Raw genomic sequence first — 23,730 nt, 5'->3', positions numbered from 1 at the left:
ATAAGGAAGGGGGAGAGGGAGCCAGAGGGGCCGGCACCCGGGGCGGGGAGGCCGCGGGAGGGAGGTGGGGGGCAGGTGGGGAAACGCGGGAGGGAGCGCGGAGGAGAGCCGAGGCCAAGTGCATTGTGTCTGGCGGCGGCGCGTGAGCCCACCGGCGGCTGCGGCGGGGCGGGAAGCCATGGAGCCGCGGGCGCTCGTCACGGCGCTCAGCCTCGGCCTCAGCCTCTGCTCCCTGGGGCTGCTCGTCACGGCCATCTTCACCGACCACTGGTACGAGACCGACCCCCGGCGCCACAAGGAGAGCTGCGAGCGCAGCCGCGCGGGCGCCGATCCCCCGGACCAGAAGAACCGTCTGATGCCGCTGTCGCACCTGCCGCTGCGGGACTCGCCCCCCCTGGGGCGCCGCCTGCTCCCCGGCGGCCCCGGGCGCGCGGACCCCGAGTCCTGGCGCTCGCTGCTTGGGCTCGGCGGGCTGGACGCCGAGTGCGGCCGGCCGCTCTTCGCCACCTACTCGGGCCTCTGGAGGAAGTGCTACTTTCTGGGCATCGACCGGGACATCGACACCCTCATCTTGAAAGGTGAGCGGCCGGCGCGCCCTGTGCCCTGGGCGCCCACGCGTGGAGCGCAGCCCGCGGCTCCCCAGGGGCGCGCCGGTCCCCGCGGCCACCTCCCCGCCGCGCTCCCGCACTCCGCTGCCCGGCACGTTCTTTCATCCTTCCCCGCCGCTTCCTTTCTTTATCTCTCTCCCTTTCTTTACCCCCGTTTCTCCTTTCGTCCCTCTCTCTCGGTCTTCTTTCTTTCCATGACTCTCTTCTTCCCTCCTCATCCTGTTTTTCCTTTACCCCCTTCCTTTAAGTCTGTGCTCTCGCCCCCCGCTTTGATCTGCTTCTCTCCTTCCTTTGCTTCCTCATTCCCCTCTTCTTTCCCTCACCGCCCTTCCTTCGCTCTCTTTGTACACCTGCCTGACTTGGAATGCATGTGTCGGTTTTCTTGGAGCTGCTCGTCACGGGGGGGTAACGATCAAAAAGACCTCACCTTTCCCACTCGGGCTCCTTCTCTCAAGTTGTGCTTTCCTTTTAGAAATACCTTTGGAAGAAAAGTGGTGCAAACCTCCGAAGAGGAGGAAAGGGGCTTTTTCTTGTATTGAGCTGATGTTGGTAGCAGGCAGAACTGATGTGGTAGCTGGCAGGCTAATGGGAGCTTCAGGCTAACGGGGAGCTAAGAAGGCCCCAGGAACCTTCCTCCAAACCCCCTAAGTGCAGAGTTCTTATGGATTAGACCTTGAATACACGGTCCATGCATTGGTGGAGGCAGCTGGATGCAGATAGGACATCTACTTTTTTTGAACCTTCTTGGTGACTGGGCACAGCATCCTCCGTGTCTGGGCACACCAGGGTGAGGAGAGGAAAGAACCTGCCCAAACCACTGAAAGTAGAGCTTTCTAGACTTGCAGGGGAATCTCTATGTAATCACTCTCTCTTATGCCTTTGAGATAATCTTGTAAGAATGTTTTTGTTGTTGTTTTGTTTTTTTTGGCACTGAGTTGTAGAGCATCAATTTGCTCTTCTGAAATCTATGCAACACCTGGTCCCCATGCATGCAATCAGATAGTTTGATTTTTTTTGTAATCTCATTCATGTAAAAATACTCATTGAGACAATTCTATTGAGAATTCTTTTTCTTTGAGATGAAAAGAAAACCTCTTTGCCTTGGATTCATTACTGGGAAAAAAGGAAAAGTCTAAAACCAGTACATTTTGGTATTTAGTAGTCATTTAGGAAAGCAAATGAACAAACTTGTGTTGAATTACAGTTTGGAATGGAATTGCTTAGAAAGGAGGGAGTTAATAATATTTTGGCCTTTAGAGTCTTGTTAGCTGGCATGGCATATTCTTCATTTCTCAAACGTGTCAACTTCCTCCTTCCTATGGCTAGCTCAGCTGGGGACTGCCATCTGAAACCAGTCTGCACATGGAAGGACTCCAGAGCTTTTGGGGAATCAGATACAGTAACCTTTCTTTGAGAAGTGCACCTTTTCTTTCCTCTTCTAACTCATATTCAAATCTGATTTCTCCTCATGAAGATGCTGCATAATTAATTCTGATAGTAGCATAGTACATGAACAAACTATAAAAGCTGAATTTGGAAGCTTAGTTTTGGAATGCTCATTTAGGCAAGGCAATTTTGAAAGCTAAGCAGTGTAGTCTGTCTTTGGAGATGACAGACCTGCATTTCCTTGTAGTCTTTCTATGCCTAGAGTATTTGATTGCATGTAAATTGGATATAGAGTAATAACCTGCAACATTAGGGCAGAGTCCAGCTCAACAGCAGGAGAGGGACCTCCCTACAGGACACTGCACATTCCCTGCCTCTGCAGGTGCTCTGGCTAGCTGAAGTGCCCAGCTCCTTGGAAGTCCAGAATCAAATAATCCTAGAGATAGAAGGGACCTTAGGTCATTGAATCAAACCTCCCACCCATTGCTCAAAGTCCCTCCTTCTTCAATCATTCTGACTAATGGTTGTCCAGCCTAGTACTTCTGTAAGACAGGATTTGTATATTAGTTAGAAGCATTCTATTTTTCTAGTCATGAATACAGTGTTTTAGATTAAAATAACCTCAGGTTTATAATATCGGTGGTGTTTAGCTAATCCTTTGAGCAGAAAAATAAAGTTCTAGGTTGTAATCAGAAGACATGGGTTCCATTGCTGGCTCTGCTGCTAAATTGCAGTGTAGCCTCCAACAAGTGGACAGGCCTCCTTGGCCTTTAGTTTCTTGTCTATAGTATTAGGAAGGCTGACTATTCTTTAGGAAATTTTCTTGTTCTAAAATCTATCATTGTTGTAAAAATAACAATGTAAAATTAGCTTCCTGGGAAGTTAAAGATTTGACATTATTAAGACATAAGGAAGTTGGAGAAAATAACAGACATCAGTACATTATAGGACCATATTTGTTATTTGGCAGATGGCCAAAAATACCTCAAGTACTCTCAACATTGTTACTAACCTACCTTGGGCTAGTTACACATCTCCTCTGGATCTCAATGTCATCATCTATGAAGTGAATGGATGAAATGAACAGCTTTAAAATTCTATGAATAATTTGAGAAAGGAAAATCACCAACATTTTCCTTTCTCAAACAGATGATTTTGACACCCGTATTAGGTAAACACTATAACCTTTGTTTTGGCATCTGACATTAGTGGCTGAGGTATGAATTTCTTCTTAAATGAGTCATATATATTTAGAAATTGATATATCTATTTAAAAAAATTGGTAAGTAGGGTCTCAAGTTCCATTCTTATTTTCTTCTCTGAATTGCCTTATTTATGAGTTCTAACATTTAAAATTTTAATAATAAAGGAAGAAAAGTACACTCAGATGGGAGAGTGTGGAGGGGTGAGAAAGGGCCTCAAGAACCACATATTTAGTGAGTTTTTTGAGAGAAAAAGAGGTCAGCCTTGTTTTGTTTGGACTTGGAGAGCAAAGCCAAGAGGTGGGTGAAAGTTGCAGAGGAAAGTATAGAGCTGATAATATGGAAAACATTTTCACAATTGGAATTGTTTGCATTTCCTGTTCCTAGAGGCAGGTATTTTTGAGAGATGGAGAGGACATAGAAACATTCGATATGGACAATGAGAGATTGGCTTAGAAATGAAATAAGTAGACTCTATAGTCTTAATCTACTTAAGAGAAATCACATGAGGCAGAATCAATGGGACAAATATTTGGGAAAAATCATCAAATTCTGATTGTTACTCTTTCATTATGATTCTAGTTCATGTCTAGCCCAGAGTGACCCACTAAGCTCTAGGATGGACCCTCAACCAGGACCTTCAATGAGAATGGAGGTGAAGTTATTGATAAACCCATTAAGAACCAAAACTAGAACCAAGACTAGAACCTAGCATAGGCTATACAGTCTATTATTTTAATGGTTGTGTGTAGTGCCATTGGGTGCTAGAGTAAACGGAGGGTTGGGGAGTCGGGGGGAGGGGGTGGAGTCACTTCATGGATTGTATATTAAAAAAAAAAAGAAGCTTAAATGGCGAACTATGAGAATTGGACACCAAATACTACAATATAAAGAATAAATTAAATATAAATGTAAACCGGTGCTATTAGAGCAAAATTTAGTTGGCAGTTGTCATCATTTATAACAATGCTAAACTGATTCTAAGTCCGAAATAAAATATTAAGTTCTAACATACAAAAAAAGACACCCCAGATTTATTATATTGTTGGTGTTTACCTAATTAATGTTGAAGAATATGAGCCAAATGATACAAAAACAGAACTAATAAATATAACTCAAAAAAAGCAAAAAACCCCCCAAAAAACAACTTTATGCTCTTCTACCAGGCTGGCAAAGGACCATTCACCAGCTAAGTTTGACTACAGCTGCATTTCTAGCCATAAGTCCTCTTACTTGCACTTTACTGACCAATCCACATTTCCCTATCTTGTCCACAGCGGTAACACGGAAACTTACAAATGTGTTAGAGATATTAGGTTCACATTCTATTTCTATAGTTTACTCGTCAATGCAATAAATGCCCATTGAAAGCCTATTATGTTCCAGGTAATATTAGGAAGATTTTGGTTACAAATGTGGAAATTCTTTTGTATTTGAGTTAGTCAATTGACTCTAAATTATTCTTTCATGTAGGCCCTTCTTGCTGCTAACTTTGGATGCTAAGGAAACTTTGCTGGTCAAAATACAGACTGTCTCTGATAAGTATGCAAATGTAATTATCCTCTACTCAGTAATAAGAGGGGTAGAAAAGTTGAGGAAGCCTGTAGTTAGGAACTTGAGAGAATGACTTAAAGCATAGAGCCTCAGGCCCCTCAGTGACACTGGGACTGTCATGGGTTTGAAAGAAGCTTTTCTTTATATGTGAAGGTCAGTCAGTCAAGAGTGTGTGGCATGGATTGTGTAAAGAGCTCAGGAGATGAGAGGAGGTGACCTAAAGATAGGTTCTTCATTCCATGTCGCTTCTCTATCCCGGAGGTTGGCTTACATTAAATTATGGCACTGCCATCTGCTACCTTTATGAAATCCTCTGAGTCTTAGTTAATCTGTAAAATGGGACTGATAATATTTATTTCATTCATTCATTCACCCAGTGTATTTACTCAACAAATATATATTGTCAGGGATTCTAGGTGTAGAAGATACAGGAGTGAACAAAATGGATAAAAATGCCTTCATCAAGCTTATATCAAGTGATGGAGTTATTTTCTAGTTGATTATACAGTAACTATTCTTAGTAAGTTATGGAACAAGTGCTCTGGGAAGGCTGCTAGCATTGGTAGGTAAATGACAGAAAATAGTGTGCAAAGTGCTGGAGAGCTGTACTCTTTGGGGGACTGCTGGCCATTCTGTTCCAAGTGTAATTCTTATGTTTAAACTACTGGATAAACAGTAAAATAGGAGGACAGATGGAAGGAGACTCAATTGGAAACATTATATAATGCTTCTTTCACTTACTGAAAACACTGACTTTAATAAATAAACATTGATGAGACTAGTGAATACATTATGTAGAACTTTGGAGAAATTAATTTTGAATAGGAATTAGTCATTGAAATTATATCAAAACTTCCAACTGTTTTTGCTAGCCTTAACTTTACTTAAAAATTTTTTTAACTAAAAATTTTCTTTAAAAACAATTAACATTACTTTTCAAATATATGTACCTTGTTTATATAAATCAAATTCTAATATTATATATTGCTTGCAGTAAGCAGAAGAAAAATGAATGCTATAGTGTTTTGTTTTTATGGAATTTAAAATGATAGAATTTCAGAAATGTGAAGATTATAACTCTGTATGCCTAATGGTAACTTGTATAAATCACTTGGGATTGAATTCTTGAAACTTAAAATAAAACATGTCCTTGTGGTTTCAGAAGCATTTTTCCTCTAATGAGGTAAATGGAGATATCAAAGACAGTGGGACATAGACGCTTTGTCATTTTGCTCTCTGCCAGAAAAAGAAAGAAGGAGAATTCGTAGGAATTCACTGGGTCTGCTCTTCACTCTGCTAATGATTTATCTGTTTCCCCTGTTGCTTATTTTCCATGAAATTAATAGTCTGTACAGGACCCATCAAGTTCTACCTGACACAAAAATAGATTGATGATTTTCTTTAGCTCTTTAGTAATTATCTCCCAAGAGCAGATATATCTAGGAAAATGGAGAGGCTAGCACTGTTTCTCCTTCTTGACCCATTAGTTCACATGTTGTTCTCTGACCTCTTGGACCAGAAGATGCTGCCGGTGAAATGATTCCTCAGTTTTGGGAGTGCTCGGGATATCATTAAGACTTCCTTTTTCTTTCTTTACTTCTTGAAGTGAAAGAAATCTCCAAAATGGTTTTGAGCATCATTCTAGATAATTTATATTTATTCATTTTTAAATCATGTGCATGGATTATACTAACACATATCATACAGCACAGACAAAGGCAAATATTGAAGGGCTGTGGTAATAGATATAAATGGAAGTTAACTATTTTATCCCATATTCCAAAGAATTGCTTGTGTACTTCTCAGCAAGTACACACTCCACTTTGAAGATTGCTTCTCTCACTGCTCATTAGCAGAGCAGATTTCTCGTCTGGGCACAGGAAAGAGTCGTTTTTCCTACCATGGCTGAAATTTATGGTGGGTCTCCCAGTGCACTGTTACATCACACACATTTATCTTGCATGGGGAGAGAAGATGATGCATTTATTTCTGCATCATATCAGACATTAGACACAGGAATAAATGAACTTTTTTCAATTAAACAACTGCCAGTTCATACTACACAACCTTTAACGACTAGATTTGTAGTTTGTCCCACAATATTTTGAGGCTCACCATACCCAAGTGTGATACTCTGTGTTTCAAAACATACTATTGCTAACACTCTTGAAGGTTATCTCAAACAGAAATTCTTACTTGCTACTCTGCTATCAAAAAAAAGATACTTGCTTTCATTCTTTTTCATATGCACACAAGAATTGTCTTTTAAAAGTAATTGATAAACATAAAAGTGGATGGAGTTTTAAGTGGCTTGTGATCAAAATTGCCAGAATCAATGGAATTTGTATTCACCATGCTTCATGGATAACATTTAGCAATGGCCTTGAGGGGGAAAAAAAAGAAGAGTTTTTGCTATGTCATAGAAAGTTCACAACCAATTATACTCGAGTTGCTGTGATTTTTTTTTTCCCCTTAGCTACTGATTTTTCTTCTTCAAAGCTTAAAAAGAGCCCTCAAACCCCATCAGGCAGACAGACTACTCATAATTGCAAGTGTTCTTGATTGCTATAGAAAATAAGCTTTTTTGTGGGGGAGCATCTGGATGGAGGTTACATTCCACTGAGGGCTAAGACGCCCAATGTCAATGTAAAGTGGGAGACCATGAGGAATGGAAACATGGAAAGAATTTAGGCAGGTCATAGGGTTTTCCCAACAGTTACCAAGAATAAACTCTCCTTTCATCTTTGAATACACCTGCTATGCAGTATACCCGAGATTACTCATCTGCCATCTCCGCCAAGCAAGCTATGACCTTGGATTGGCTGTCTCTTTCTTCCTTGAGCTCACCTTTCCATGTCTACCTTATCCTTCAGGGGGAGTCCACTGTCCTTCTTTAATACTCAATTGTGTGAACAACTGGGGCTCATTTTCTTGAATTATTTTCTAGTAAAAGAATAAAAAGAATCAGATTCGGTCATCCTCCTCACTTCCTATGCCTTTTCAAAAGTAACTGGTAAAATGGAAGAAAATAGTTGAAAACAACCAAACTGGAGGAATGGCAAATAATACAAATAGCAAATATATCTATTTTGGAGTAAAGCACTAATTAGTTCAGTATTTTGGGGACAAATCAGATAAGATCTTTAATCATGTAGACTTACTTTAGGTTTAAAAAATTGTTTTTTTTACATTTACTATTTTTAAAAAGCACCACACCATTGACATTGTCTAAAGCTTTGCACTGGTTGTAAAGATTTTTATCAAAATAAAGCCACTCGTAAATAGAAAGTGGACTTTATCTTCAGAATCTGGTAAAATTCATGACAGCTTATTTTTTCGCCCTCTCACAGTGTTTCCCTGTGGTTAAAAGTGATTGCAGTGATTAATCTGTTTTATTGCAAGTTTTAACTAAAAGGAAGTAACTGAACTTCTTGGAGCATGAGAGAGCTGGCATGGAGCTGACAGCCTTTGTTTGCTGCAGAGTAACGGGAAAACTACATGCTCTACTCCATCTTTCTTGTAACTCAGCCAGATAAGCTGATTGCAGACCAAACAAAAATGTCATGGGGACACCCATCAGGGAATGCATTAGCAAGTGAAAAAAGGGGAACAATACAAGCTCTATTTTAGTTCCCCGTTATCTTGAGTTACTGAGGACACACTGAATTATTTTCTATAACTTGCTGGATGTCCCCCAGTGTTTAGATTTTTTAATATTTTGCTCATTGGTAAAAATCAATCAACTCATTTCTCCTCTAAAGATCTAAAGGATGTAATAATATGTTCCCTTTTGGTTTTTCCAAGTTATTCAATACTATGCAGGTAAACAGGGAAGAAATTCCAGAAATACAAGTGGGAATATATAGATAATTCCAAAAAGCTTAACTGTCCCTTTACAACATTTTACTCAACTGCAGATCAACATTGATGATTCCATCTGCCATGCCTGTAAGCACTGATTTTCAGACTTAGGGTCTATAACAGTGGAACAGGCAGGGTAGGGGGAGTGGGGTGTGGGAAGCTATATTTGGCTTGGCTCTCTTTCGTCTACATTTCAAGGAATTTTTATTTGGTGAAGGGGATGTGAGCATTTGCTTCACTCAATCGGCCAACAAATGTTACTACGGAGTATTGGAAAAGAAATGTTTTTGAAAATAAGAGGCTGCTTAGGGAAAAACATGGGTGCTGTGTTCTCCTTGTCGTGGGGTTGTGCTTTCCCTAACCACACCGAGCAGTATTAAAAGGGGTATGAGTAGGTGGGGGAGAGCTGTTGGTTAATTTGAGTTTGAATGCCATTTCTCAAGTTCTCACAGTTTTAAAAACTGCTTACAGTAATGTTTACAGTTGTCATGGAATTTTAAGTATGGGCATCCTGTTAAATGGTACTCAGTGAAATTATCCTAAAACACAACAGAATAAATCACCTGTTATATGAATGAAAAATTATGAAACAGATCATCAGAGTGACAATTTGACATAGAAGATAAGCTGCAGGAGGGAAGAAACCAAAAATATAATGGCCAATGGGAATAATTGAGACTAGGCCAATTGGAGCTCAGTATTTGTTTTATGCCATCCATACTTAAGAATCACTTGTTCTAGGTGATTCAGTCCTTAGTATCTAACATATCGTAGGGAAACTTGTTTGGTGTTCAGACAATGGCGATATTGGCTGAAGGAACCTAAAACTAACAGGTACTAGAAAAATAAAAAGATGAGCTAAAGAGTGACAGGAAAAATAATGACTGCTAATATGAACGTTTCTGGAAAATGCTGTCTTTTTGTTCAGGTGTTTGAAACAAACAAAAGACACAAGGAAACTTTACTATGTAGTAAAAGATAAAATTCAGCCAGAAGATGACCACCAAAGAAGCATCAAAGCCATGTTGTATTGCTTTCCTTTTTTTTTTTCCCCCTCTCAAGTGTTACTTTTTCTTACTGAAACAAACTCAACTTGGTAGGAGGAAAATGGTAAGCACATGTAGAATTAAAGATTCATAGAGTTGAAAGGAACTTTGAGCAGTGATCCTTACCGTATTTTTTTTACTATCATGCCCTTGACAGACAATTTTCACTTCCAATACAAACCCCTGTCAACTACATGCAATTTCTAGTGTCTAACTCTAACCCCTTCTTTTCTTTCTGAAAGCATATTATCAGAATGTCTGTGAGGGAGGGAAGGTTGTTATCAGCATAATCTCAAATTGGTTTTAATTTTTAAAACAGTCTTTCATCTGGATGGGGGGAAGCCCTTCAATCTTGTACAGAAGAGGCTTAGAGACAGCACCCTGATTGCCAGTGGGGGTGGAGACTTTATCTAAATTGTGTATTTTTGGGGGGTGAAGATTGTAAGGGCGAGCTGATGGATATTGTGAGCATGAGTGTTTCAGTTCCTTGAAGTCATCCCAGGTACCACCATTGATTTGGAAAATTGGAAGTTGTATAAATAACTCAACACCTATTAGTCTTTTGAACTGATTCCAACATCCCCAATATGGGAAATTTTTTTTTTTTAAATGACAAGAGAAATCATAAAAGGTCGTAGTCCAAAAGTGACAGAGTTATTGAAATAAATACGTCTGAGAACCCCTGAGAGGCATTAAGCAAAATGGTTCCCTCTTCTCTAAACCACATGTACAGATGATCCTGCAGTAATATTTTGATTGTGCCACAGGGGAAATGGAGTGCTTCTTACTAATAGCCCCAGATTTTCATTTTGGAAATTTGTGGCATGCATGTTTTTTAGAACATCTCTAAATCATCGCAGCATTCTTGTTTTAACACTCTTTCAGTTCTATGTGTGGGTTAAAATGGCAGACTTTTTTTTTTTTCCTCTCCTAGGCAAGTATTCTGCCATATATGTAGTTTTCTGGAGTTGCTTTTATTTCTGAAAAGGTCAGGTACAGCAGCATTTCTGATTATGTACGAGACATATAATTTGGGTTGTGAGTCTAACATTTAAAAATACAATTAATAAAGTGCTTGGTAAACATTTATCCACTCACGTAGCTGGGTTTATCAGTTAAGGATCTTTTAGGGCCAAATAACAGAAAAGCCAAATAAAAATGGCTTATCCTACAAGGAAAACCGTATTATCTCCCATAACAAGAAAGCCGGAGGAAACCTAGACCAGGGCTGTTTAAAAATTCAATGCTGTTGGGCTTTAGTAGTCCCAACATGGCTGATCTGCCTTCAGGCTTGTCTCTCCCTGTTCACAGCAGCGCCGCGTCATTGCCTCTCACAGCAACAGTTCAAAGGCTGGGAAGCCAGAGAGCCAAGCCCTGGTTTTGTGAACTTTTTACAATAAATGAAATTTCCCAGAAGTCTCTCAGCAGACTTCCCACAGGTCTCATTAGTCAGAATTATGTCACATGTTCACTTATAAACCAATCCCTGGCAAGTGCAATGAAATTATTATAATTCCCTAAGACCAATAAAGCTTCCCTCCAGGTGCTGGGGAAGTGCCCAATTTTTCCAGGAAGCACTTGGTTGCCTGACACCTGAACAAAAAACTGGCCTCTGTTAGCTAAGAAAGCATGGTGCCTGCCACAACAGGCAAGTTCACATGGCAGTCCTGTCCTACCTGGGGTCATTTCATAGTAAAACAAGACTGAGAGGAGAACCCAGATTTTCTACCAGCTATTCCAGATTTACTATGTTCTCTTTCCACATCCTGCCCTGATGAAGATAGGGGAGAAAAAAACATCTTTTCCCTCTACATACCTAGGTTCCCTGGTGGGGACCATATAAATTAGATTGACAAAAGACAGATTAACAAGAGAAAAACAAATAGAAGTTTAACATATGCGTTATGCAAATATACATGGGAGTAGTCAGAGATGAGGAACTCAGAGAGGTGGTTAAAGCTTGGGCTTAAGTAGCATCTTAACAAAAGAACAATACATATTTAGAGAAGTGACAAGACAAAGGAAAAATACTTTGAGTTTCTAGAGCTGGCGAATGATGGGAAGGCAAATATGTGGGGGAAACTAATGGTTGACAAGGATTAGTTTTAGCAATTTTTTAAATGCAGATTCCTCTAGTACTATCTCTGGGCTAGTAAGAGGCTAGAGTTGTCTTCAATGATTAACTTCTGTCTTTACTGGTGGTTGGGTGAGGGTGGCACATCTTTGCAAATTTATGTCCTATTTTTAAGCCAATAGGAGGAGGACAGAGAGCTTTTCTTGTATTGACTTCTCAATTGCCGTCAGTTCACAATAATCCTTATGCCAAAGTGGCCTATTTTGGGATGGCATATTCTGCTACCCTTCCTGGGTACATGGAAGTTCCCAGAAAGCCCTGTACTTTGCTTCTTGAAGAGCTGTTTGCAACTCTTTAATCTCTAGTGACCCAGGGACAGCATGGTTGTTTCTAAGGAGGCTTATTTATAATTGTATTTTTAAATTTAAATGGAATGTAAAATGTTCAAAATCATGTGTTTTAGTGGATACCAGTGTACTCTAAGATCTGATAGTGCAGTTGCTATAAATTTAATACACCCTGGTTTGGTGAGCTCAGTGTTGGGTGCTTCTCTGCTGCATGGACTTCGTCTCCTCAACCCCGCCCCCAGTGGAAGTGCAGAGAACAGCTTCATGGAGAGCACTATTCTGAACATGCCTTGCCCCCCACCCATCTCCAAGCCGCTTTATAAAAATCCGTTCACCCCACAATACGACTTCTTTTAATTTTTTGTAGCAGAACAACAGTGACAATACCATGTTTCATTCTCATCCCTGGACTGGTAACTTCCAAGTGCATCTAGAACTATAATAACTTTGAGAAAGAAAATTAACAAATCACTGTGTGCTATTGCCTGTGTTGATGGAGGCACATATTCAAAATCTGAGAACCTAACCCATTTTAATTTGAAGTAAAGCCTCTTTACTTGTGTCTGAATTGGGCTTGAATAATCCTTGAAATTTCTGTAAAGAATTGTTTGCTTTCAAAATCACAAACCTGGAAGGCCACCTGAAGAAGTGGTTGTTTAACAGCATATGATTCTGTGTTTGGAGGAATGGGATGGAGGGAGAGTGTATTAAGATGAACCCCAGACATCTTGGCAGGAATGTCTATGTCAAACCACTGCAGGGTACCGCAAGTTTCCTGACAGAATTGCTGTGTTCCCCTTGGGCCTCTCATTTAAAACCAAGAAGCCTACTTATTAAAGCTTGGGACCTCTTTAGAGCAAGAAATCTGAAGCAAGAAAATAATCTGAACCGTTGCAGATGGGCTGCACTAGCAGGATTTCAGCACAGAAGCCTCAGAAGATGGTGTAGAGCCACAAGGTATGTGGGTGGACATATATTTGGACTACCAGATTGCATGCCAATTTGAAGGTTCCAATAGAAAAAAAAAAGTAGGAGAGCAAGCAGGAAAAGAAAGGAAAGCAGGAAGAAGCAAATGAGCAGCTATTTGGTGGGTCTTTGAGGAACCATCTCTATGGGATCTTATTTCTTTAAGCATCTGTTAGGTGCATTTATCTTTCTAAAATACCATCTTGTCCTATCTTTCCTTTTATTAAAAAGCTCTGTCTGATGGTTTCCTCAATAAGTTAAACATGGATTTTCCAGATGATCCAGCAATTCCAACCTAATACCAAGAAGAATTGGAAACAGAAACTCAAAATCTACATGAATGTCCATAGCAGCACTATTCACATTTTCAAAAAGGTGGATGCAATCCAAATGTCCAACAACTAATGAATGGATTAACAGAATGCTTCTTTATGGGGGGTTTTCCTCATAAAATGTTCTGAATCTTTAACTAAAGACTTATATTATTATTGAGGTTTTCTTGTCTTTCCGCTTATCTCCATAGGAAGTCCCTACCTCCCTTTGCTTCTATTTCCTTACAGGACCTAGTAGGGTGACTTTCAAATAACTAGGAACTCAATATATAGATGGCATTTTGTCAAGTTCATTCTAAGTCTTTCCATTTTGGCATATTAAATATTCCCTCTCTCTTTTTTTTCCCCAATAAAATTATTGCAAGTCCAATGACATACTTCCTTTGGCCAGAAAGCAGACCAGCCAGAATGAATTGCTGAGAGACTCTGGGTTGCTGCCCTTCATCACGCTCTTCACGGAGCTGCTCTGCTGCTGCGTCAGCCTTGTTTCTAGGGAGGCTCTTGTATACTGAAAATGCCTGGAGAATCACGTGGGGTACTAGAGTGCTCTTCTCCCTCTTCAAGGAGAGCTAGCTCTCCAAGACACCAGTGGCTTTGCTGGCATTCCGAAGTGATCTCCCTCCCAGCCAGTTTATTTTGCAGTATGTTGAGGTGACAAGAGTCAAGAGACTCAGGGCATCATCTTCTTTCTGCTACTAAATAGCTATGTGACCTTGGGCAAGTCGCCTCACTCCTCCAGATCTTCATTTTCTCATTGTAAATAATAGAGGTTAGATCCGTGTAACCTGTTAGGTCTTTGGCAGCATTAACTGGCTGTAATTATAGAATGCCCAGAAAACAGCAGCCTAATTAACTTAGCAAAGTGTAAGGAGAGAAAAAGGGTCAATTCTCTCTAGAACCAGGTAAGAATTAGGACAATCCAAGTTTGAGAGCCTTTTCCCGTTTTCAAATTGTTCACGCACATGTCTTTCCTTTGCCATTTTGAATGTGACTTGCTTTCTTATTGCTAATTTTCTTTTTTTGCTCCTGAGGGTTTCCAAGGAGAAAGCAGGACTTTCTAAATTATTCCAGAAATTCTCTTCTATGGGAGCAACGTTTGCCATTTTGTTGCAAGCACTCAACTGTACATATATTTTTCTTCTTAGATGATTTCATAGGGAACTGGTAATAATAAGTTATATTTGATTTTAGGAACTGGAGTTAGATTTTATAATAGAGAGCAAAAAAAGGCATATCTTTTGGAAAATTGCATAGTATAATCTAAATTTTGCCTTCCTTACTCATTTTAAATTTCTTTGAAGTTTTGAAAAGATCTTGATGAAAAAAAATCATATATATATATTTTTGTTACTACAGGAGGAAATTCTAGGTTTATTCCTCCTTTCCTTCATGAATGTATTTATTACTCATAATCCACATGAGGTAAATGAGAAGTCTACAATTATGTGTTATGCTTCATTTTGTTCAAAAGTTTTAGAGATGTGCTTTCTAAATTTAATAATCCAATGGAAGTTATATTTGATTATTTTAATTTAATTCATACTATGAATCTTGATTATTCATTTTAGTTTCTTTCTTTTTTTTCCCTTGAATGGTATTTTAGGTGGCTTGCCACATAGTGTAATTAGCATAATAGTTAATTTCACTGAAAGCCCTATTCAGAAATTTTGAACATGCTCCATTTTTTCTTGACCCCAAATTTCCTCTTTTATATAGAGGAAAGGATATACCCAGGTAACCTCTTTAGTTATCCATGGCAATGATGATAATGGCAGATCTACTGTTCACCTTTTGATGCTTGATTGGACCGGTTGTTTTTACTTAAATCTTTCCACACAAAGCAGAGATTAATTAAGTAGACAAGATAGTCATCCATGTCGTCCCCAACAGGATCAGACCAGTTCTCACTGAGAAAGCCAGAGTGTGACATCCAGACAATAGACCGTATATGATCAAAGTATTGAGCATATCACTTTGTCTTTGCCCGTCGTAATCATTTTGGTTATATGGAAGACTTACTTAGGAGATTGTCTAAGAGGAAGAAAATAGATCTGTTAAAAGAAAGTTAACTAACCTATACTGAATGGTGATGGGTAAAATGGGAGAGAGGCTATCCATGGAGAATGAGAGGAAAGCCATCACATAACGGTTTTCACTTTGGTCTCTTGATTTGGGAATATATTTCTTAGAAAGTTTCTTCATTCTCTTGGGATTTTGTTTGTTTGTTTCCTTTTACAAACAGTAATAATAGGGAAGAGTCTTACAAAATCCATGAGAGACTTATGAACTAGGGAAGTAAAATTACTCTGTAGTAGCCACATGATGAAGAAGGTAATACTTATGTGAGAACAAGCACCTTAAATGTATGTACACAGCACATCACTCCACAAAACTCAAACCAGTTTTTACAAAGAGGATGTGTTCCCTGACTAATATGTGATGGAGGAGAGGAACTTTGGAACTGCTGGTAAACATCATTTGTATACAGAGGGGCATGCATCTATATGGTAGGGAGATGAAGAACCCTGGGCACCAGGAGCTATAGGCCCGGTCCTGGCTCTTTCTGCTACATATAGGACCTTGGCAAGTCATTTGAATCTCTCTAGATCACAGTTTTTCATTTTACAAATGTAGGGTCAGACATCATGATTTCTGAGTTTTCTAAATTATTACATTGCATGATTTTTTTTAGAGCATCAGAAAGTAAAGAGTAAGTTTTCGAGATAGCTAAAACCTTACTTTCTGTGCATCAAAACTTGTTTTTATTTAACTGGATGGATATATTTACTCAATGCATTTATGTATACCTCTGCTCTCTGAAACTGAGACCATTAAATTTAACTTTGGCTTAATGACTCGAAGTTATCATGATTAACTATGAAGTAATATGTAGGTACCTTTAGGAAATATAGAGGTGTGTAGAACTATTTGCCTCAAAACTAAATGACAGTCTATTGTCTTTTAAAAAAATGTGCTTGTTCTGATTTTTTTTAATGCTTGCTACTTTTTAAAATATCACTTCCTTTTGCTTCCGTTGTCTACCTCTAGCTGTCCTTTTTTATATTCCATTTTGGTGCACCTAATGGGCTAGGAACAGGGGGCTGTAGATGAAGCAAGTTGGAATTAGGTCTGAAGTTGGGGTTAATAGTCTTTAGGTGAGGTTTCAGGAGATATTCCTTGTGAGTGAAGACATTGGGACTTGAGTGAAGACTTGGTCAGTGCCTGAGGCCTTTGGGGTGTTCTTCTGTCTTGCAATAAATAAGTCTCAACTTAGTACAGTATCAAGGTACATGGCACTTCCTATTTATGAGAGCAGGGTAAGAGTGACTTAGCCCAAGGGACTATAGGAGGGCTCAGAAATAGAGAGGGGTCACCAGGAGGACAAATGGGCAGGTCTGTGAGAGTGTCAAGGTGATTGACAGGCCCTTCCAGGTCTCATTTGTGGGGCATTTTGGCTGGACAGCCCATTACTACTTCCTTTAGAAAAAGCAGATACTGGAGGATTTGCTGGGCAAGGTTGAATTAGGGCAAACGGATGCTGAATTTTTAGTTAATTGTTATCCCATGGATCCTCAGGGCCACTTGCAGAGATTAAGAAAATGTAAATTGGTTATTCATTTTCTGTGTGTTTGCATGTAAATGCTACTTATAGCTTGCAAAATACAGTATTGTCCATTTCAGCACAAATTTGGACCTGACTAATTTGCACTTGTTTAATCCGCAAGCTTGGCAATTTTGGAAAGCCTCCTACCTCCTCCATCCTCCCTCCCCACAGTCTCACCTCATCATCCAATGAAGCCAAGAATGTTATATTAGGCTATAAAAATATCTCTGGGTTTCTCTAAGCTTTTCTGAAGTTTTAAAATTAATAAATAAAAATAGTTGTCACATAAACCAGTCTCCCGTGGGGTAAACTTTGCTGTGTTTTCTGGGTACACATGGAATAAAAGCAGTCAGGCCTGGTGCTATTCTGAGACTACAACTGCCTAGGAGAGGGACAGGGGCTCTGTCTCCATCCAGTATTGTGTTTATGTAGCTCTTGAGGGTGACGGGAAAATGTGGAGAAATGATGATAAATTAAAGGAATGAGACTATGTATACTTATTCTTCTGGCATGGGAGTTAAGTGTGCCATGTTTGTGTATCATTTGTGCTACCTTTGATCCAGTCGGGGGACCAAGGCTGGCACTGAGAAGAAGAGGGTCCTTTGACGGAGAGTGTAGAAAGAATTCAACACATACGCCAAAGTTAGAGTCAGCGGAAAGTTCACTAGAAAAGAGGTAACGCTCCATAGACAGAGTGTGGTCTCCTCTCAGAGACAGAGTGAGAGAGCCTGAGAGACAACAGTGAGAGAGACAGAGTAAAGAGTACCGAGAAAAAGACAGTGAGAGACCCCTCAAACCAAACCCCCCGCCCCCCACACACATACACTGTTCAGGGAATTCAGTTTATATATCATTCTTTAGTTCCTGTGAGTTACAGTTTAGAGATATGGATATACAGTGAGGAAGGGGAAGGGGAAGAGAATGTGGCGTGAAAAGGTAGAATTTGTATTGTGCAAGGCCTGCTGGCAGTTCCCAGCCTTCAATCCACAGATTTCCCATGGTTTTAGCCGTAGGGAATGAATGATTTTATTTTATTTTGTGTAAGGCAGCCACTTAAAGACTGTTTTTCCTGTTTCCCCTTCACAGGTGTGGGGAATGGGTTGTTAGCAATCCCAGCAGAAATCTTCCATTGTTCTGCAGGTGTCCTCCTGGCCTGGCTGCAGGGCTGATCAGCATATTGCGGTCTCTGAATGTAGCTTGATTTAACACTTTAGTTCTCTTGCCTCTTCCCTACAGTAGCTTTGTCTTCTCTTGTAACACAATCATGATAGATGAGGATGGCCACGGTATGAAAGCAACTTCTGTTTTTTTCCTTTCTCTCATGCTGGCCCAGCCTCGCTTCAAGAAAAATACTGTCATAATTAAGTACAGGATTCTGAAACAGTCCCTGTAGCAGTGTAGCCTGCAGCCTTATTTATTCAAGGCTGCGGATTGACTTTTTCTTTATTGATCTAGACTGATAATCATGCAGTCTGTTGGACTGTCTCTAATTATTTTGGCTATCTTAATTATTGGATTGTGCATGATCTGTTCTGTTCAAATCATTTCTCAGCGAAAAGAATTGAACCCGCTGAGGAGTGCATGCATCTACCTAGTTTCTGTCTACTTCTGCCTCTGGCCCTTTGTGTCATGTTAAATGAATCACTTTGCTTCCCTGTTTTTCATTTTCCTCTCTGTGAACACAGAGAGAATGACATTTATCTTGTGGTTTATGATTTAGGGTCACTAAATATCAGGCATTAGCAAACTAAATTGTCGCTATCAGTTTGATAGGGGCATCCATGGTGACTTCATGTAGTTTAAATCTTTTTTTTTTTCTAATTATGAACTTTCATAAACACATTCTCCTTGTAGAAAATGCAGAAAACTCCAAAGAAGTAAATAAAAATCATCTATAACCCTGCAACTTAGTTACATAACCCTATTAAAAATTTGATTTATTTTCATTCAATCTTTATGTAAATATATACAGGAGCACACATTTGAGATAATATGATGCATACTGCTTTGTATCTCAGATTAAGCCATGAGAATCTTCCAACTTTAATCATCTTTAATATCTGCACAATATTTTAACGGTGGGTGCATAGCCTTCTAGTTAATGAATCTTTCCAGCTTTCAGATCTCCTCATATGCCTTTGCCCAACTGATAGAATCATCTATCTAAAATGAAACTCGATCATATCACTTCTCTGCTTAAAACCATTCTGTGGCTCCTGATAACTCACTGGATGCGGCTCTGCAGGTCGGGGGAGGGAAGGCGTTCTTCCTCTTGGTCCCTACCAGCCTGCCATCTTAGTGCTTTATTTCTCATCGCTCTCTGTCTCACACTTAATAGGCCCACGACACCAAGCCTCCTGTCCATTGGTCTCTGTAAACACTCCTTCCTTCCATATTTTTGCTTCTGCCTGGAATGCCCATTCCTTCCCCGAATGCCACCAAACCTCCTGCCCCTGGACCTGGCCGACCCTCCAGGAGGCCTTCTCTGACCTCCCCTCCCTGGGAACCTATCTCTCTGGGCAGTTCTGTTGCGGCCACCTTGTATCTCCTTCACTTAAATGACTACTGGCCCCCTACAATCTGTCCTCCGTATGAGTGAGGTGTTTTCCACTTGTTTATTTTAAAAAATCAATTTTGATCATGTCTTCTCCTTGTTTACTATCTGCGATGACTTCCTTTGGGGTTCACCATAGAGACCGTCTCAACCTGCTTTCAGGCCCTCCATGGTCTAGCCCTTGCTTATCTCTCTAGCAGCATCTTCCCTGACACCCCTTCACCTTCTGTACCCCAGTCCTGCAAGCCTTCCTCTTCGAAGCCCTGTACACGCCCTTCCTTCTGCCCCACAAGGATAATCCTTCTCATCCTTGGGACCGCCGCCTCCTCGGACTGCCCCTTGTTCTGTGGTCTCAGGGCACAGTGTGTATCTCCTTTATATCAGAGCTGTAATTTTACATCTGTTCGTGCTACTATAATGCCAGTGTCCTTCACTAAACTTTAAACTCTCTGAGGGCAGGCTCTGTGTTTGTTTCTATTCAGTTTATATGTGGGATTGGATTGGGGGAAAGTCACAAGGCCCAATAGCTGAAGTTATTCAACAAATTGAGTTGGATAAAACCAATTAAGTTAGATGTGGCCAAGTGGGGCGATGCAGGAAGCATATATTAAAGGTGATCATGCATAAAGAGTACCTGGTCTCATATAGTCCTTAGAATACCATATGGCATGGTATTGCCAGCCTCATTTACAGATTAACTAAGACTCAGCAGGTGGTAGGGTTATAATCTAATGTTAAGCCAACCTCCAGGATAGGGAGAGGCTGTAGAACCAAGAGCACACTGGTCCCGGCTGTCTGTTAGGAAGTGATGGACCTCTTGGTGTGTGGTTGTGGCATCCCACATGTTTGTTTGCAATGTCTCGAGATGTGTTTTGGCAGCTGGCTGGCTCGTCGTGTGGCTTTAAACCAGCCTTCTAGCAGGTAAGTGGTGCAGCCAGAAACAGGGAGCGCTGCGAGGCTAATTTTATCTGTGCACATTTGTGCTTTCCTGGAATTTAATGATGCTCTCTGAAACCTTTTGCATTGCTCTGCACAAGTAGGGGTAAGGTTCTCAGAGGGCACTGTGCTCCCGAGCAGGCAGTCACTAGATGCTCAGACACAGAAAACTCAGGTACTTCTGAGCCTGGCGAGGAAATGGAAGTGGCCTTTCTGCTTCCATTCCAGGTGTAAGTGACTGCAGAGGAGGCTGAGGACTGTGGGATGACCTGGAACAGCTAGCCCCAGGCTTTGAAAACCAAACAAAGGCAAGAAGAAGTCACTGGTAAAGAGAGTAATCCATAAAGGTTGTTGCCAGAGAGTTTAAAATAATTTCTTCAGAAGTTTCTAAAATTAGATTTTTCTTTTAATTACCTAGTTATCCTTCGGAAACTTGGAACAGTCCCATCCCTTATCAACGTATTCCCTGTCAGTCATGCACAGGCTCAGACTTCTGGTGCCGAGGGTGATACTTAAGTAAGAGGCAGCTGGAAGGTTTTCCCCTTTGGGTGGAGGGGAGTGATAAGAATGCTAATGTGCTGGGCTGAGCTGAGCTGGTGGCTGAAGGAAGAGGCTGCACTGAGCCCAGGGCCTGGGGGCAGGTGGAGGGTAGACAGGAGGCACCTGAGGGGCAGTGGGGCAGGGATGCTGAGCCCTAGAGTGAGTGGGGGCTGGCTGCTGGTCCTTAACCTCTAATTTTTGAGATTCTGCTACACTCTATCTGCCCTCTGGTTCTTAGTGCTGTATCCCCAAATGGCTGATTTAAGTGATGCTTAGTAAAACTGCTTATTGGCATTTTTTCTTTTTTTACGCCCAGTTGTCTGTCATTCATACTGCTTGGTGTAAAATTAGGGCTGGAAATGTTTTGTGGGCATGTCTGATGAGATGGGGGCTGAAATATGGCTGTGTGTGTGTATGTGTGTTATAATGTACAATGGGAACGGTAGTACAATATAGATCTGAATTATTCCATCCTAGCTTTGTCCTCCGACAAGGACTTGTTAGGGCTAGTTGTGATAAGCACAGGTGGTAAACAGAATCACAGCTCCCCTTCACGCTGTCATTGGAATTGGACCAAAAATATTTATATTTCAGGCTCAAGCACCTGATGGTTGTTTTGACTGTTTTAACTATGTGGGTAAGTGGGTGAATTCTGGTAGGAGGCAGAATGGGGACTTCGGTTTTGAGTGTGCAGTGGTGGGGGAGCAGTTCTTACTCCACACATAGAGAGATTCTCATCAGGAGGGAGCCGCTCCCCTTGGTCAAGGGTGAGGTTTTCCTTTCCAGTCTTCACTCTAGGTGTTAACCACTCTCCCACCCTACTTCCAACCTTCTTGGGCTCCTGTGTGTCCAGGGCTCTGGGATTACAGAGAGGTGAAATCTCCTTCCCCCCACCTCCCCGCTTCCATCCTTCTAGCACCTTCTTTTCCCCCAGCCATTCCTCTGCCCCAGTCAGGACTTTAGGCAAGTGAAAACCTGATCAGCAAGCAGGGAAAGGAATCTTCATGGATGACAGTGCTTTCCTGGAGTCCTTGTTTCTGCTTCTTGTGGGTAGAGGGTAGAATGAGAGCAAATGGGATGGAAAAACACAGTTAATATTACAATAAAAGCAACGCCACATGTCAGTTCTTGCCTGCCTGCTTTGTCCTTGACCATTTAAGAAGACTAATTAGGCATGATCAGATACAATCATAGTGATCTTCATCTGACAAACTCTGTTAAGATAGCTAAGAACTGGTTTTGGAGGCACATGCAAATTCAATGCCAGCTCTGTCACTTGTGAGACTTTAGGCAGATTATTTAACTTCTCTGAGCCTCAGTTTCCTCCTCTGTAAAACAGAAGTAATGATAGAACCTGTCTCATGGGGGAAATGTGAGTAAAGTTCTTAGCGTAGAGCCTGGCACATAGTAAACCCTCAGTAAATTATTATTACTATTCAGTAATTTGGGCGTAGGTGGGCGACTTAAGTGGCCTGTGCCTTGTTCTCCTTATTTGTAAAAAGGGAAGACTATGTGCTTTGTGTAAGTTACAGAGATGTGTAAGAAGGCACTTTGAATACAGCGTAAGAGGCTATATAATAAATAAGTGCATGATTATCCTTTCCTTGTAACTACACTAACACAGTTCTTGTGGTCTCAAAAGTGTGCTTATCTGCTGCAGATTTATGTCATGATTTAGCAATGCCCATGGAGTTGTTCGCGGAACCAGAACACATGGGAAATAGTGATAAAGGCTGCTGAAAACAGAGGGCCCTGCCCTGTCATCTTTTCTGCCTGCTGCGAATGGCTTTGGGATTTGGCTTCTTTTTGCCATAGATTCTTGCAGCTGGAAGGTGGTGAGCGCCATCCTCTGTTCTTGTTGGAGTGAATCCTCGATCATCCATTCAATTTGGAGATTTTACTTCTTGGCCCTGGTACTTATCAGGCCATTTAACTATGAGAGGGTAGACTGACGAAGTTAAAGGAAATGCAGTTCAGACTTGTCAGTTTTGCTTGATGATTGCTTAGCCTTGATCATGACTTAGAAAAAGTAGAAAATGGTTGAAATCAGTTTATATTATTTTTTGATCTCAATTCCATAACCTATCAAAGCCCAGGAGTACAACTCTATCAATTATAGAGCCAGCTACAGAACAAGCCCTCTCTTTAGATCCTACAGGCTGCTTTAAAGGGGCCTCTACTTTCCATTTATCTTGATATGTGTCTGTGACACATCCCCTCATAAATCCAGCAGCCCATCTGGTAAAGGAGACACGAGAATATTGTTCACAATAGTAAATATATTTAAATTTTTTTCACAGTCTGAGCAGAGCTATTGCCCTTGCCTATATTTTCATAAATTAGCTCTACCAAACATTGCTTTCCTAATCTTTATATACAGAAGTAATTAGTCAATTCAGTTTGATCCAGGGTTCATTTTCATAAGCGAAACAAACTTCTGAAAGTGTAGCTCAATTAGAAGGATTCTATCAAGACACCTGGAAGGGGCCACCAGTGCATTGTTTTAAAACATAATTTGCCTGGAACACAGCCAACTCGTTCTAAAATGGGCAGTCTTTCTCCACTAAGTGGCTCTTTTTTACGTATTTGGGAAATTGCTAAAGCCTTCAGTATTTATGTGGCAATCTCTCTCTGTCTCTCTCCACCCCTCTCTTTTTCTCCATTTCTTCCTTCTTTCCCCTTCTCCATTTCAGAGTTGCAATTAGTTTTACTTATTTCAT

At 40.7% G+C, this 23,730-nt stretch overlaps 1 protein-coding gene across 6 annotated transcripts in view; it reads left to right on the top strand.

The window, feature by feature from the left end:
• TMEM178A (transmembrane protein 178A) overlaps positions 1–23,730 on the top strand; it is a 148,508-nt gene that overhangs the window by 104,619 nt on the left and 20,159 nt on the right. For 3 of the 6 annotated variants that reach the window (XM_039887347.1, XM_039887346.1, XM_039887348.1), the window contains exon 1: positions 85–578. The exons of 2 other annotated variants lie outside the window; for them this stretch is intronic. In XM_039887347.1, coding sequence (XP_039743281.1) covers positions 179–578 — 400 coding nt within the window. In that variant the 5' untranslated portion in view covers positions 85–178. Of the gene's footprint in view, positions 1–84; positions 579–20,292; positions 20,456–23,730 lie in introns of those variants that run through there. One more of the 6 variants, XM_039887351.1, reaches the window with a different exon arrangement.

The sequence above is a fragment of the Pteropus medius genome, unplaced genomic scaffold (assembly GCF_902729225.1).
Source record: "Pteropus medius unplaced genomic scaffold, Ma_sr-lr_union100, whole genome shotgun sequence".
In the NCBI taxonomy this organism is placed as follows: Eukaryota; Metazoa; Chordata; class Mammalia; order Chiroptera; family Pteropodidae; genus Pteropus; species Pteropus medius.
The sequence above is the reverse complement of the archived record's forward strand: the minus strand, read 5'-3'. Positions and strand labels throughout refer to the sequence as shown.